This window comes from Brachionichthys hirsutus, chromosome 18 (assembly GCF_040956055.1).
Source record: "Brachionichthys hirsutus isolate HB-005 chromosome 18, CSIRO-AGI_Bhir_v1, whole genome shotgun sequence".
Taxonomy (NCBI): domain Eukaryota; kingdom Metazoa; phylum Chordata; class Actinopteri; order Lophiiformes; family Brachionichthyidae; genus Brachionichthys; species Brachionichthys hirsutus.
Genome location: NC_090914.1, coordinates 10,428,862 through 10,443,316, shown reverse-complemented (window position 1 = coordinate 10,443,316; position 14,455 = coordinate 10,428,862). Strand labels below are relative to the sequence as shown.

Here is a 14,455-nt window from a genome sequence, read left to right as displayed (position 1 = left end):
GGTCTGACCTGCAGGCCTCCTTGGCTCTGGCGGACGCGTCGGCCCAGCAGCGGTTGAGGTGCTGCAGGCGGAGCGCGGCGCCGGTGCCCAGCATCAGGCTGCAGCTCAGCTCGTTCAGCAGCTCCAGGTCAGCAGACAGGCCGCTCAGATCCAGGAGGCCGTGCTGCAGACACAAGGTCAGATCATACATGACATCACACCTGGCGACTGCAGAACTCTAATCTGAACTGCTCCTGGAGGCCCTCCTCTCATCTGGAGATAAAGCACCTATAAATATCCTCAGGTGCTTCTGAGATCCACTTGGATGAACTTTAAAACATAGCCTTCATTTAGCGGCGACAGAAGCTCCTTTCATCATCCATGCCGTCTCACCTGGTCCGCTGTCCGAGCTTCACCCTGAAGACGCTCCTGCCAAACTTCCAGGTTTCCCTCCAGTGACTCCAGGAGCATTCTGAATTCCTCCAACCGCCCGAGCTCCTCCTGCACAAGGAGACGACAGGAGGTCATCTGGGGTTTAATTTATAGGTCAGTGTGACCTACCGGCAGGTAGACAACAAAGACCGCCTGTTTGACCTACAAATAGACTGGAGCGTCAGATAAACTAAAAAATAATAAAGTACTTTTGACTGACTTAACTTGATTATTAAGGAAGGTAATAACAAAAAAATTATACAAAAAAAATTATATATATATATCATTATGTATATGATTACAGAGAAAAAGCAGCAGCAAAAAGCGGACACTCCACCTGGACGCCAATTTCATTTTGCATTTCTGCTTTCATTTGAATCAGATTTGAATCAGACAGAAAAGTGTGGTTTAAATGTAAATCTGCAGAAGAATAGCTTGCTGGGTGACACTCTTCTTTGACATGTCATCCTTTATCGCTCAGACGATTCTTCTTTTTCATTTTCCTCATCCATTATGAGATTTGTTGTTTTGGAATAATGGAAACAAATTCAAATCAATTTCTGCTCATAATCTACAAGACCAGCCTGCCCGTCCTTTCCCGTGTCCTAACTACTGCATGTCCCTATAGAAGCACAGGTGGACACCTGATCCAGGTGCTCCGTCGCCATGTGGCCTAGGTCCATCAGCCGGCTGATGTGGGTCCAGAGTTCTTTCAGGGTTTGTGTGCCAATCACACTTCCTGCTGTTCCATCACTTCGTCTCAAAGATGAGTCTGTCACCTTCAGAGAGCAAGGAGAGACAGAGCAACAGACAAGTGGAGAGATAGAGAGAGGGAGTCTGAGACACGCGGGACTTTCATCAAACCCTGCAGGAGTCCCCGTAACACCAAAGTGCCTCCTGCTCAAAGGAGGCCCTCCTCCCTGCCTGTCCTGCAGCAGCTGCTGGAAGCGGACCAGGTTGGCCTTCAGGAGGTCCAGTTTGGAGCCGAGCAGCTCAGCCGCCTCCTGCTGGGATCCCACAGCTCCCAGTTTATCTGGCTGCTGGTCGGCAACTGGACGGAACAACAAGAGACCGGCGGCGTTCCGCTCGATCGCCAAAAACATCTCCTAGGAATGAATACACACACAAACGTCATTCAGTTTAAATGAAGTGTTTGTTAGCGTGGAGCGTTTTCCTTTTATTTTTGATCCATCTGAAAGAACTGCAAACATAAAAACTCACTTATGTTTGTTTATCTTCCCATTTCCTGTTTTATTTTGAAATGCATTTGCCATGCTGTTACACTTCCTGTCTTGTTAATTTTCACCCTTCTTCCTGTTTACATCTGTGTTCTTCTACTCTTAGCTTGTTTGTTGTGTTGTTGTTGTTTATCTTCATCGTACGTTCCCAATCTTTTGTCTCAGTAGTTATAATCGATTATTATGTTAAAACACTTCCACTTCCTCGGTCGTCGCTCCACTCTCTGTTTGGGTCGGGCTGGAAGACTTCCAGAACCTCAAGGTTCTTAGTTTAACACCTTTGAAAGTTTCTGTTTATTTTATTACATCAGGTTATTAAACTGTTATCCTGCTGACGTGTATTTGAGCTTCGTTAAACATTAATTAATCTTTAAATCCTCCCCGACCTGCTCCCCTGGTGGGCGGGGCTTACCTGGCAGGTGAGCAGCTGCTGCTCCACTCTGTCCTGTCTGTCAGGTGAACCGGTGGCGTCCAGACTCCTCTGGGCGTTCTGCAGCTGCAGCTCCAGCTGGCCGTCTTCACCGGGACGGGGTCCCGGTCCGGACCCGGACTCCCCAGGACTCACAGAGCCCTGGGACACAAACATAACACACCTGGCTGAACTTCTCCCCTCCAGGGCGGCCGGTAGAGAGAGCAGAGTGGGGGGGAGGGTGTAGCGGTGTCGGCTCGGTTCTGTCCCGGGACTCTTACAGCCTGGCTCTGCTGCCTGGTTCTTCTCTGTCCCTCTCCTGTCATTATTCCCATTTCTGCTCCACCCACCTGAGGCAGAAACCACTTCCTGGAGTGGGGGCGGAGCTCAGGTGACAGGAGAGAGGGAGAAACAAGGCCTCGGTCTGAGATGGAAGTCAGCACACAGTGCCAAACGCAGCTCCTCCTCCTCCTCCTCCTCCTCCTCCTCCTGCTGCAGAATCAGGAAGCTTGTTCTGACACATTCAGGTAATATAAAGGTTTCAGGGTTTTGGCAGGGAAACACAGGAGGAGGGCCTGAGGAGCAGCGTCGACAGGAGGTGAAGAGGAGTCAACAAACCTGCTTTGAGTGTCAGGGTTAGTCATGCGATGACAAAAGGAAGGTGTGTGTGTGTGTGTGGCAGGTAAAAACAGAATTAGATGAACGTTTTTAGGTAATAATCCCGCCTCTTTTCATCTACGTCTTTCATTGGATGCATGAATGCAAACTGACAGGTAAAGAAGTGACGACGCTAATTCACTTGAGCTGTGAGTAAATTCTACCTGGAGTGGACCGGACTTCATCAGCGACTCTTTACACCATTTAGCGTGTCATGGAAGTAAAGGGCAGACGTGTTGAATCGAGTAAAGCTTTATTTTCTGCAGAGCAACACATGATTCACATCGCGCACAGAACCCGGCAACAACTACGACGCGTTTCTGCTTCTGATAATAACACACCTGAATAAAGATCCATGCAGAAAGAAGAGCACCCACCCCGCTACATGGATGGAACCCATCAGAGGCCGTGGACTCGGCCATTTTTCAGGTAAACGTTAACAAGTCCATCCGTCCTCCACTTGGCATCAAAAGGCAACAAGAAACACCGGGAAAAAAATCCTATTCCCAATGCAAGCAAAAAAAAAGTCCCACTGCTGGAAGCCTGTTTATTATTCTGGAATATTCCTCCTTGGAAATATACCTAGAGCTGGAAGATGTTTCCAGAAGAACCCGGAGGTCCAGGTTTGGTGAAGCCCTGGCCTCGGTTCTGGTAAATTTCTAGGATTAGTTCCAGAAGAAAGTAAGCTGGGTTTGGGTTTATCAAAGACGTGCATAGAGAGCAGATAAAAGGAGTCGGTGTTCTGGTAAAACAAAAACATGGGGTTAGGACATCTGAATCTGGACTTGGTCCGATGGTGTCAGAATTTTAGATTTAGAACACAAGAAAAAGCCAAACATCCGGTTGTTCTAGAGGAGGGAGGAGTTCCAGGGCGCCCCAGAAGCTTTCAGATTTCATCTCGGTTCTACAAAAGCTGGGTCCAGAAGTTGAGACATCTATGGATAGACTTGGTATCAGAACCAGATGGGAGTTCCAGAGGAGGTTCTAGAGGAGTGTGAGGGCAATGGAGAAAGTTCTGCACATGGGAATTCCAGCCATTCAGGATCGGAATCTAGGAGACTACGCATTTGTTCTGGGCTCCAGAGTCAGGTTTGGGGACTTTCACGGTTGTGGTTTTTGTGTTTACCATACGTTCAGGTGGGGACTGGGTCGTTACTGAGCCCAGTGGTTCTGATAAAGCTTCAGATGGACCTGCTCCTGTTGGGTCGGGGAGGCCCTCAACATCCTGAAGAAACATGATGAGGGTTAGAGGGTCAGTGATGTCAGTCAGGTACGCACAGGGGGTGGGGCTCCAAATCAACACATACGCTTGTTATTGACGTACTGCTGTTACGTTATTGGTCTTACTGCTTTTCCGCATTGATTATTATTGATTAATGCTAAAGTTAGCATCGATAATCAGAACAACAGAAGGATAAGAGTGTTTTTTATTATTGTGAAAGAATCGCATGAAAACTGGAAGTAGTGAGCGTTCACATGGCAACCAACTGAACACCCCTCGCTTCAAAACGTGACGTTCCATCTACTGCCACCTTGTGGCGGGGCCTTGCATTACGACTTTAACGAAACGCTACAGCAAAACATCCTGTTTTAACAACGCCTTTTCGACTTTGACACTGATGTCACCGGACCGACACCTTCAGTTTAATTACCTGAGCTTCTGGTCCTGCTGGCCCTGAGCTGGATCTGGACGTCGTCACCTCCTCCGAGCCGACAATCAGAAACTCCTGACGATAAGAAGGATCAACGTGAATAAAACTAAACAAAAAGTCCAAACCGCTTAAGCGCTTCAAAGAGAGAGGACCAAAATCAGAGGCTGTTCAATACTGCCCTCTAGAGGAAGACGTTTGGATGTAACTGGGTCCTGATGCTGCAGGTGTGGAACAGGTGGATGCAGGAAGAGGTTAGAAGCAACAAGCAGAAGTGTGATGAGTATGGACTCCGACCAGCAGTGATGCGAGCGATTCATGTCACAGTGGATCACATGGTCTCAGGTGTATTAAATTGTAATTTGTTCTGTTTGCAGACGGTGTGTTACACACCTCCCATCTGCTCTCTAAACATGGGTCACAAGGAGGAGGAAAGGAGGTGAGTGATGTCAGAAGGAGTTTTCTACAGCTGAAGTTACCTCTGGAAAAGCGCCCATGAAAGCATCCCAGAGCCACCATACAACACCTCCTCCACCTTCGTCCACTCTCTGCTCCTCACTCCCTTTTGCCTGTGCTCCTCCTTCAGCCTGGAGCACGCCTCCATGCTCCCGCTGCTGACACGGAGACACGCTCATGTACAGGGTGGCGCGCCAGTTGGTCAAAAGTGCATGTGACTTTAAGTGAGGTACACGAGATGGCCAGTGGACTCCCCCAGCAGTCACTGAGCTCCGGAGTTTCATCCACGTTTGTTTTAAAAGAACTCACGCCTCGTTTGTGGAACGTTAAGAAATTCTATTTTTGTTACTGTGGACGAAAATGTCTTAGTATAAAATCCTTTTGTTTTTTTTTATTAAACATTTACCAATGTTGAATTAAATGTGCTAATTTAAGTTGGTATTTTTAATTCCTAATGTGGAAAGAAACAAATTTGAAACAAATATATTCAATTTAAAATTTGCTAACGTGGATGATCCTCTGCGGTCTGCTTTCAACAGTATGCAAAATAAAAACAAACTTCTAGTAGAGGAATGTTTGGAATCATGTGAAGCAGCAACACGGACTGAGCGACCCGTTAATGAACTCTGTTCAGAACCCACGGGACGCGGCTAAGCAAGCGTGTTAGTACCTTAACAAAACGCTTCCTCTAACCGGCGAGACTCACGCCCGTGGCTTCCTTACCTGAGCGTCAGGTGTCAAGGTCCGCCTCTGCTCAGGGGAGGACGGCTTCACGGTCATCAGCATGGCTCCGGACCTCCTCAGCACATCTGGCTCAACGTGGGCCACTGTGATCTGACCCTGCTCGTCTTCGTTCTGAAGAACACAAAAGCCGTTATATGGATCGCCTTCGATGTCAATGATAAAGCCATGAACCGAACTCACCTCGGCTTCTGCTGAAGAGGAAGACCTCACCTGCAGGAGCGCCGGCGCTTTGGTTTGGACCGGCGTCGGAGGCTGCTGGATGAACAGAGCCGGGACCTTCTACAGAGGAAATAAAGCAGAACATTCATGGAAAGGACTTCGCCGGTTTCGCCACCGGACTGACGGGTTCACGGACCTTCTCCAGTTCCAGCAGCAGAGTCTGTAGCCGGTCCACGACGGAGAAGACAGTCAGCGTCTCCTCAGCCTTGTCCGGGAGACATAGTCCTGGTTTACACTTCTGGATCTCTGCCACAGTCCTCCTCATGGACTGGATCCTCTGCTCAACAATCTGCACAGAAGAAAATCGAGACAAGCATGCAGAATGCAGCGTGAGCGTTAAGACATGCCTCTGATCATCCGATCGGTTCCCTTCGTCATTTGGGTCTTTTTGGAACCACCAGTTAAACGGATGTTTCCTTTGATACGTCCCACCTTCAGGCTTTCCTCTCTGGGACTGGAGAAAGTCTCTGGAGACGCTAGCAAGGTCTTGATCTCCGTCACATTACGCTCCATCAGGCTGACTTCACTCTCAATGGCCTCCACCTCCTAGAGGACGAGGGATCGATTGTTGAATGAAACAGGAAAGCTCAGCGATCAATGGCATCCGACCGTCAATGCCGAAGCGGGTAAAGCTCACAGTGGCAGCATGCTCCAGCTGAGAAAGAGGAGCTGTGAAACTCTCCTGGACGTCGGACACTCTGCGATCGGCTTCCAGCAGCTCCTCCTGGAGAGTTGTGACGTTGCAAACCTGTGACATCTCCTTCAGGACCGAGCCGAAGCCCTGCAGGGTGCTTCGGATCTGGACGGAGTCAGCCAGCACCGTCTGCAAGGCAGGACAGGAAGGAACATTTGGTGAGAAATGCAAAGACCCGTGGACGGGTGTTTCCAGCCCGGCGGACCGACCTTCAGGGCCTGGACGTGGCTGCTCAGACATTTAGCGGTGGTGTAGCTGCAGGGCGCGGCGAGCCACGACTCAGCTTCAGACATCCAGCAGGAAGAGCTGCTGATCATCTCCTGATGCTCCTGAAGCCACGCGTAGATCTGATGGGAAGAGAGCATCATGGGAGTTCATTCCAAACCAGCAGCGATCAGAAACAAACGTTTCTAACTCTACATGCAGGGAGTCAGAACAGTGTCTCCTAATAACGCCGATAAACAGCCTGCAAACAGGTGAGATGAGACAATAAGAGCGTCGATGAGAACATTCTGGAAACACAAGCATGTCATCACAGACGTCCTGACCTTGCTGATGGAGGCGGTCCTCTGCTCTGCCTGTTTGGCCAGCTGGGAGTAGAGCTGCTGCTCCTCTGCCAGTCTCTCCGTGAGGGTCAGCACCTCCTCCGGCTTCTCCATGTCCTGCAAGTCCACCTCCAGAGCCGCGAGGGAGGAGTGCCACACATCCAGCTCATCCCATACACGCTGAGCACACACACACACAACCACAGGTACACAATGAATGAGAGGGCGGCGACGCTTTCAGTCATCATTCATCTGTCAGGCCGACAGACTGGCTCATCGTCCACGCCCCACCTTCTGGGTGTCCTCTGCTTGAGCCACTGTGGGGCTTCTCTGCTCCAGTCTCTTCTGGACGGTCCTCAGGCCAGCCCGGATCTCAGACAGCTTGGCCCCCAGCCGGTGGACAGGGCCACTCCTCTCCACCACGTCCCCCACCTGATGGACAGGTAAGTTTGTCTTTATTACGTGGAAACATTTTGACATGAGACAAGATTGTTGGGAATCCACTTGAACTTCAAATCTCCTTCTTAGTTTATTATTCCTGAACCATATTAACATTTAATCCTGCTAAATAAAAGTGAATTAAATTGACAGAAATGTGGCCACGCCCCTGGCTGTTCACCTTTTTAACTCTGTCCAATCAGAACCCTTGTGTACCTTGACTTCTACGTGCTGCAGCGACAGTGTAACCTCCTGCAGTTGTCCTTCGATCTCCGCCGGGACGACAGTGTCCACGCCTGAGTACCACCCCTTCAGGCTCTCCTTCATGTGCTGGAGCAAAGCCTTCTGGGTACACAGGTGACTGTGGACCTCCTGGAACCAGAGAACAATGTTCTGTAATTATTTTTTGGACTCTTGCGCTTCTTTCTCTTTGCATTAATTTAACAGATATAACTGTTATATCTCACACACGATTATCCCTGATGAACGCCTCACCTGAAGCTCCTCAGTGCTGCTGCTCTGCTCCATCCCTGACAGGAGATTTTCTGCTGCCTCCAACCAAATCTGGACACAATGGAGCTCCTCCCGAACCTTCTCCCTCTCCTCCAGCTCCGCCTTGGCCGCCTCCAAACCCTTCCTGCTCCTCTGCTTCACACTGGGAAAACACAGCAACACAATTCAGCAGCTGGACAACCTCAGATGCTCTTCAGTTTTGTTTGTTTGGGACATTTAAACAAACATCAAACCCTGTCTCACCTGTCGTATCGAGTCTGAATCGCCTGCAGCTGCTTAAAGAGTGGTGTGGGAGGAGCCTGCTCCAGGTGCGCCGGCACCCCCAGCAGCCTGGCAGTGCGCAGCTCCAGCGCGGACACAGCCCGATGTTCGCAGTCCAGTCCATCCTGGTACTGTTCCCAGGAATGGACCAGGTCATGAAGCTCCTCGGAGGAGGCCTTCACCTCAGACACCTGAGGAAATTGTGCCTCCACCTGCTCCAGGATAGCAGAGGCCTTCTCCACCTGAGAGGACGGCGTGGTATTATTAACATGCAGCAATGCCGTGAAGCCTGCAAACTAGTTCCATCTATGCGCCATTATCTCTATGGATACCTGATTGCAGGAAGTGATGTAATCATCTCAATGAATATTCATCCATCACACCTGTACGGTGATTTTACTCACGCTGTCAGTGATTTGCCTCCATTCTGCAATCGTCTGCTTGCTGCGAGTCGTCAGCTCCCGTTTGCAGTGAATTATCCTAAACACCCGTTTCCAGAGGGAAGTCACGTCCACCTCCCTGCCTCCACAACAGCGCTGCTCCGTGCACCACTCCTTCAGCTCCGCCAGAAGCCGGGGCAGGGAGTCCACCTCCTCGGACACAGCCTGCAAAAGGGGAAGGCATACCCAATCAAACCCAGGTCAGACGTTTGAAAAAAGAGGAGGACATGCAGGTGTCAAACGTACTCGGAGGTTGTCTCGTTGGTCGGTGCAGTCGGCGAGGGAGGCGACCTTTTGACGGAGGACCTGCACGAGGCTGTCCTCTGCCCTCCTCACACTCCGGAGGATTTCTTCTTTGCATTTAGTGAATTTGTCGTGATTTTCTGCACACCTGAAACAGAAAGGGTTGATGTGGTGTGGACTAACGTCAGGTAAAGTTTCACATTAAATGTTGTGTATAGTACCAGACAGGCTTTGGGATCTTCCACCTGTGAGCTGTTTACCTGCTGAGATGTTCCAGTTGGATGTGGACCTTTGCCTGGAGAGAAGACATCCTCACCAAGATCCGGCTCAGAATGATCTCCTGGAGTTGCTCCACCTTGCCCGGGGACAAGTAAGGATGTAGGGACACCTGGCTCTGGAGCTTCTCCACATGAGTCTGGAACTGCTGCTGCAGCAAGCCCAAAGCCTTCTGGGCTTCTCCCAGCCGTTCAGAGCAGAGTCCAGCAGAACCCAGTGGTGGCATCGCAGCGGCCTCGATGCCACTCAGGAACAGAACCGCTTGTCTTACAGTACAGGTGTAACTTTTCAAAGACTCCCTGGCCTCGGAAATGTTCTCCTACAAAGAAACAACCACAATTTCTTAGCAACACACGAGTGACTGTCATCCAAAACACCCAAGGTTGAACCTCTGGTTGAACCTCATATCAGGTTTTGGACAGGTAAGACAAATTGATTAGATAGATGTAAAGAAAAACTTGCCATTTGGGAGTTGCACTCGCTGAGGACTGCATTCTTCAGGTCGATCAGGTTTTGGGATCCGCCTCCACCTCTGGTCTTTCGCAATAGAACTCCAAGTGCTTTCATTCTTGACGCTACAGTTTTCTGCAAACACAAGATTCTCTGGTATTCATTTGTAATCGCTGCGTCACTTGGGTCCATCATCGGGAACTTCTGGACATCATCCTGGGTCTTCAAGAGGAAGGCCTGAGTGGATTCCTTTTCCAAGTTGAGGTCCATATCCTTCAGCAGATCTCTCTCAATGATGCTGATGTTGTCGCAGAGTCGCATCTCCAACATACCAAGGCTCTCCTCATTTTCTTTCAGTCTCCTCAGTTCTGTGTTAAGCTCAGAGGGATAAAGGTCAGGAGAAATCACCTGGAGTTTGTAATGAGTCTCCTCAGACAAGAACTTAATCACAGGAATCTGGACAATGAGGGTTTGGCAGAGCTCGTACTTCTTCTCCAGCTCCCTGCTGTCTACTTTGGTCTGATGGACCTGCTTCTGAACATTCTCGGTGAGGTCCTCCACACTCTGCCTCATGTAAAAGTATTTCTCCTGATCTTTGCATTTGCTTTCCAATGAGACCAGTCTGCTGTGAATTTCAAACATGTCTGAGTACAAATCTCTAATCTTTTCCTGTGGAATCCATGGTTGCAAAAGGTCAACCTTTGACTTGTGTTCCAAAACCTTATATTTAAACGGTTCCAAAGCTAACAGAGACTCTCTCGTAATTGGGAACCTGTGTCTCGTCAACTCTATTAAGATCTGCTGCAGGCTTTTGTCAATCGAAGCCAGGGTTATATTGCTGGAATCTACTGTCTGGTTGAGTTCGTCCAGTTCCTTTTTGTTGGCCTTCTCATAAATGCTGATGGCCTGGATGTCCTTTTCGAGGGTGGTAAGCTTTGTAAAAAGATGGCAGTTGTCTGTGAAGCTGAGATCGTTGGCGATGTCTTTACTCTTGATTAGTAGAGCTTGGCAGACGGCAGATTGCCTCTCAGCCTCGGTCAGAGTCTCTTGGATCTGACGACCTCGGCGATCAATCTCGGCGGGGCTCCTGAGATCGTCGTCAGCACACATGGATGCCTCCTTATGCAGATGGGCCACAACCCAGGATTCGAGGTCAGCAATCTGCTCTGACAGCTTCTCTCTGGTCTGCAGTCCTGACTCTATCTCTCTCACAGCCTTGGCTAGCTTCCCGGTCGTTGATTTAGAGAGATCCTCTAGGGACTTCAGGGAAGAGCGCACCAAGGGTACCTCTTCAGCCTGGTCAAGCTGTGGAAGGAGCTCAGTCACTTCTTCTACCAGTGACATCAGTTGGCCCTGTTTGACCATGAACTCAGATTGCAGCTTCTTCAGATCTCTGAGCTGCCGGTGGACCTCCTCAGGGAGGAGAGACACCCTGGCCCTCCTTCCCTCAATGTCACTCTCTGCCTGCTTGGCCCAGATGAGGCCATCCCTCATCACTTTGACCATTTTCTCCATGATGGGGTTGCTGCTGCTCTGAGTGTTGGCCGACACCAGACCCTCTGCGTGGCAAAGTTGATCTTGGACTGTCTGAAGCCCCCGCTGTACGTCCTTTTTTTCCTTATCACAACGTGAGCCGTGAAGTAACATCTCTGACTGCTGCTGCAAATTAAGCCTTTTTTGCTTAGCTGCTTTAATCTTAGCATCAAACACCATCAGTTCATACGACTTTTTGCAATTCCATACAGGAGCCGAAGGAGACATAGCTTCTAGGTCTTTGATGACTGTCTTCAAGTCTTCCTGAAGACTAGATATTGATATCAAAAGGCTGTTGGTCTCATGAGAACGGACATTTGTCTCATACAAGGTCCTCTCCACAGCTCTTTCTAGGCATGCCCACGTCTCTTTTAGGTTACTCTGTTGGGTCTGTGCAGCTGCTCGCTCAGGCCAGCTGAGGTGGGGGCATACCCTGGCATGAGTTGTGAGCATCATCTCAACAAGTCTTCGGTTTTGTACCACACTTCTCTGTAAAGTGCTAAGTCGCTCTGCTTCCTTGGAGCTGCTCTCCTCCGGGGACCTGAAAGAAAGTGTAGAAGTCTTGCTCTTACTCTGTTTGCAGTTAGCGTTGTCTGGTCTTTAAGGTGTCATTATTGTGTCTGCAAATCTGCCCGATTAGACCACATTTAAAAATGCACATCCTTAACAAGTGAATAATAAAACATACTGAACAGTACTATTGGGTCGTAGTTGAAACCTTGTTTAGTAATACCGGTAATTGAAAATGAAGCACAGAAGACAACTGACATCTTAAAAGAGTCCAGTTCTGCTGTCAGTCTCTCCAACAGGGTCTTGACAGCTTGGGTTTGACTGCAATAAGCAGTCACCACCTCCAGCTGGGCCCGTTTGCTTTGGATGACGCCGTCTGCTTCCTGAATAGTGGCGCTGCACCTGACCTTCACCAACTCTAGAGCGTTGCTCTTCTCGGCATCAGTTCTGCTCAACTGGGACAACAATGACTGCTGCACTCGGACATCCTCTCGGCACTCCTGTACTCAGCAAACAAACAACATTAACACCGGTCATTTTCATGCACATTTTTTAGTTTGGTTCTCCAGCGAGTCCTGGACACATCGTTGTCAGGTCTACCTGGACCACCTCTAGCTGCTGGGACACAGCTGCTGGGTTGAGCTCCAGTCGTCGGCTCTTGTAGCCCAGGACTTTAGACAATAGCCTGCTTACACAATTTTCCAGGTCGCTCGTGGATGTAATCAGAGTCTCTGCGGCATCCGTCATGGGTTTGCCCTTAAGAAACAGAAACACATCTGGAACTGCAGTCTCAGTCCAGCTGATGCTCAAAGTGTGATCACATTGATCTTGTATTTGTTAAGACAATTTATGTTTTTGTGAAATAAAGTTTTAAATTCTCATCAAAACATAGAAAGTGAATGTTTTATTGAAAATGTCACCAGCACGCTCAGTATTGTCATGCAATATTATTTTAAATCCTACCTTCACAAAAACAAAATTGGTGGCTGCTAGTTGTAGCTTACAAAAATATGATTAGCATTAGTACCTCAGTGAGTGGACTCCTGGGTTCTGTTAGCGCCAGTGGCTGCACTTCTTTGAAGATCTTCCCCAGACCACTTTCTTTTGGGACCTTCATAACTGCTTCCCCAGGCTGAACAGGAGTTTGTTGCAGTTGAACGTTGCTTTCTCGAGTGGGCATTACCTCCACTGAGGTTCCCTCATCCCGTACAATGACAGCTGAAGATTTCTGAACTGCCTGCAATGTTGTTTGTGATATCTGGTAATCCTTATATACCTGGAACACCAGTACGTACACACTGTATAATGTTACATCACGTATATTCATGAGCAAATATCTTACCTGTGCTAGGTCCATGCTCTGATGCCTCACTTCAGCTGCAGCTCCACCAGCGTTTGTGGCTGTTGGGGGTTTCAGTTCTGCCCTGACCACCTTTTCCCTGTCCTCTTCCACAGCGGTGCACTTCTTTCTGTACTGTTCTTTCTTATCTTTTGAAGCTGGTGTGTGACTGTCTGTTTGGACTTTGGGTTCAAACAGGGACTCACTACAGCTTTCTGGTACATCGACACTGCTCATCTCCACCTTACACTGCCCAATCTGAGCGGTGGCGGTTTCATCCTTGCTGTCTGCAGCCGTCCCACACTGGATGCTGGACTCAAGTCTCGGCTCCTTTTCTAGTGTGAAGGTTTTGGCTTGATGGACAGTCGTGTGGATTTCTGTTTTATCAACAGGCTGTCCATCCAGGTCCCTGGGAACGTCATCTGCGACTTCTTTGCTTATTTTATCGTTGGTTATTCCCTCTGTCACAGTTTGGCTCAGTTCAAACTGGTCTTGTTCAGGTACACCAAGTGGTTGAGCACAATTCCTTCCAGCCATAGTCTGTTGTCTTTCACTACTGATATTTTGCACTTCAAGTGTTGTGGTCTCACCTGCATCCTTCTTGGGGTGAACATCAGCTGGAGTCTCACCCTTGATTTTTAGTACTTTTTCCAACTGTATTTTCATTTGAACTGCATCCAACATTGGATCTTTTACTATTACAGGGATATATTCTGTTGGTATGTCCAGCTGTAAACCATGGACAACAGTCTGTATATGAATTTTCTCCTTTTCTGCAACAGGAGTTTCAGTAATTTCAGTTTGTCCTGTGACCACATGTGGAGTTGGAAATGGCACCTGACCATCGGTCTCTACTTTGGTCTGTGCTGTCTCTGTGGGACCATGTTCTGGGGAGGGTTTTGGATCCTTTGAGACCCCTGATGTAGTGGAAACTTCCCCATGCTTTAATTCCATCTTGTTTAGTATGGTCTTTGCACCTTCTGTTTGCAATTTAGAAGGTTGTTGCTGGTAATCTTCTTCACTTGTCGTCACTTCAACTGTGCTAATTTTGACTCTATTCTTTTCTTGAGGAGTTGAAGTAAGTTCCTTGTTTGGTGACATATCTTTGACTCTTGTCTGATCAATAGCAACATTTGGCAACTTTGACTTTATTACAGACACAACTTCATCCTTCTTTACGTCGGCTGGTGTATCTGGCTGTAAAATGTGCACTTCAGCTCCCTTGTGTATTTTCTCTCTTTCTTTCTTTTCATCCAGTACCTTGTGGACACCATGTGACAACACTTTGGGATGCACTTCTTGAACCCCGTGTTCTTTCACCTCTGTGAAATTCTGTGGAGTCTTCATGAGTTCTATCTTGGTTTGAATTTGGCTTGGTTTTGATATGCCATGGTCATATATGCTTATTTCTATATATTCTGTCTCTCTTA

The 14,455-nt window shown here is 48.6% G+C and overlaps 1 protein-coding gene across 1 annotated transcript in view; it reads right to left on the bottom strand.

The window, feature by feature from the left end:
• The window catches only part of LOC137907808 (nesprin-2-like), a 16,554-nt gene extending 2,099 nt beyond the window's left edge, over window positions 1–14,455 (bottom strand). Inside the window, exons 1-26 of the mRNA XM_068752166.1 lie at window positions 13,029–14,455; window positions 12,714–12,923; window positions 12,287–12,442; window positions 11,945–12,186; window positions 9,656–11,717; window positions 9,178–9,512; window positions 8,921–9,065; window positions 8,639–8,839; window positions 8,217–8,476; window positions 7,956–8,115; window positions 7,677–7,832; window positions 7,314–7,454; window positions 7,026–7,202; window positions 6,687–6,824; window positions 6,421–6,606; window positions 6,216–6,329; window positions 5,920–6,072; window positions 5,745–5,843; window positions 5,544–5,675; window positions 4,844–4,975; window positions 4,368–4,442; window positions 2,062–2,220; window positions 1,296–1,517; window positions 1,056–1,190; window positions 373–480; window positions 9–163 (exon numbers count right to left, since the gene is read on the bottom strand). Of these exons, the coding sequence (XP_068608267.1) occupies window positions 9–163; window positions 373–480; window positions 1,056–1,190; window positions 1,296–1,517; window positions 2,062–2,220; window positions 4,368–4,442; window positions 4,844–4,975; window positions 5,544–5,675; window positions 5,745–5,843; window positions 5,920–6,072; window positions 6,216–6,329; window positions 6,421–6,606; window positions 6,687–6,824; window positions 7,026–7,202; window positions 7,314–7,454; window positions 7,677–7,832; window positions 7,956–8,115; window positions 8,217–8,476; window positions 8,639–8,839; window positions 8,921–9,065; window positions 9,178–9,512; window positions 9,656–11,717; window positions 11,945–12,186; window positions 12,287–12,442; window positions 12,714–12,923; window positions 13,029–14,372 (7,397 nt within the window). The 5' untranslated portion in view covers window positions 14,373–14,455. The remainder of the gene's footprint in view (window positions 1–8; window positions 164–372; window positions 481–1,055; window positions 1,191–1,295; window positions 1,518–2,061; window positions 2,221–4,367; window positions 4,443–4,843; window positions 4,976–5,543; window positions 5,676–5,744; window positions 5,844–5,919; window positions 6,073–6,215; window positions 6,330–6,420; window positions 6,607–6,686; window positions 6,825–7,025; window positions 7,203–7,313; window positions 7,455–7,676; window positions 7,833–7,955; window positions 8,116–8,216; window positions 8,477–8,638; window positions 8,840–8,920; window positions 9,066–9,177; window positions 9,513–9,655; window positions 11,718–11,944; window positions 12,187–12,286; window positions 12,443–12,713; window positions 12,924–13,028) is intronic.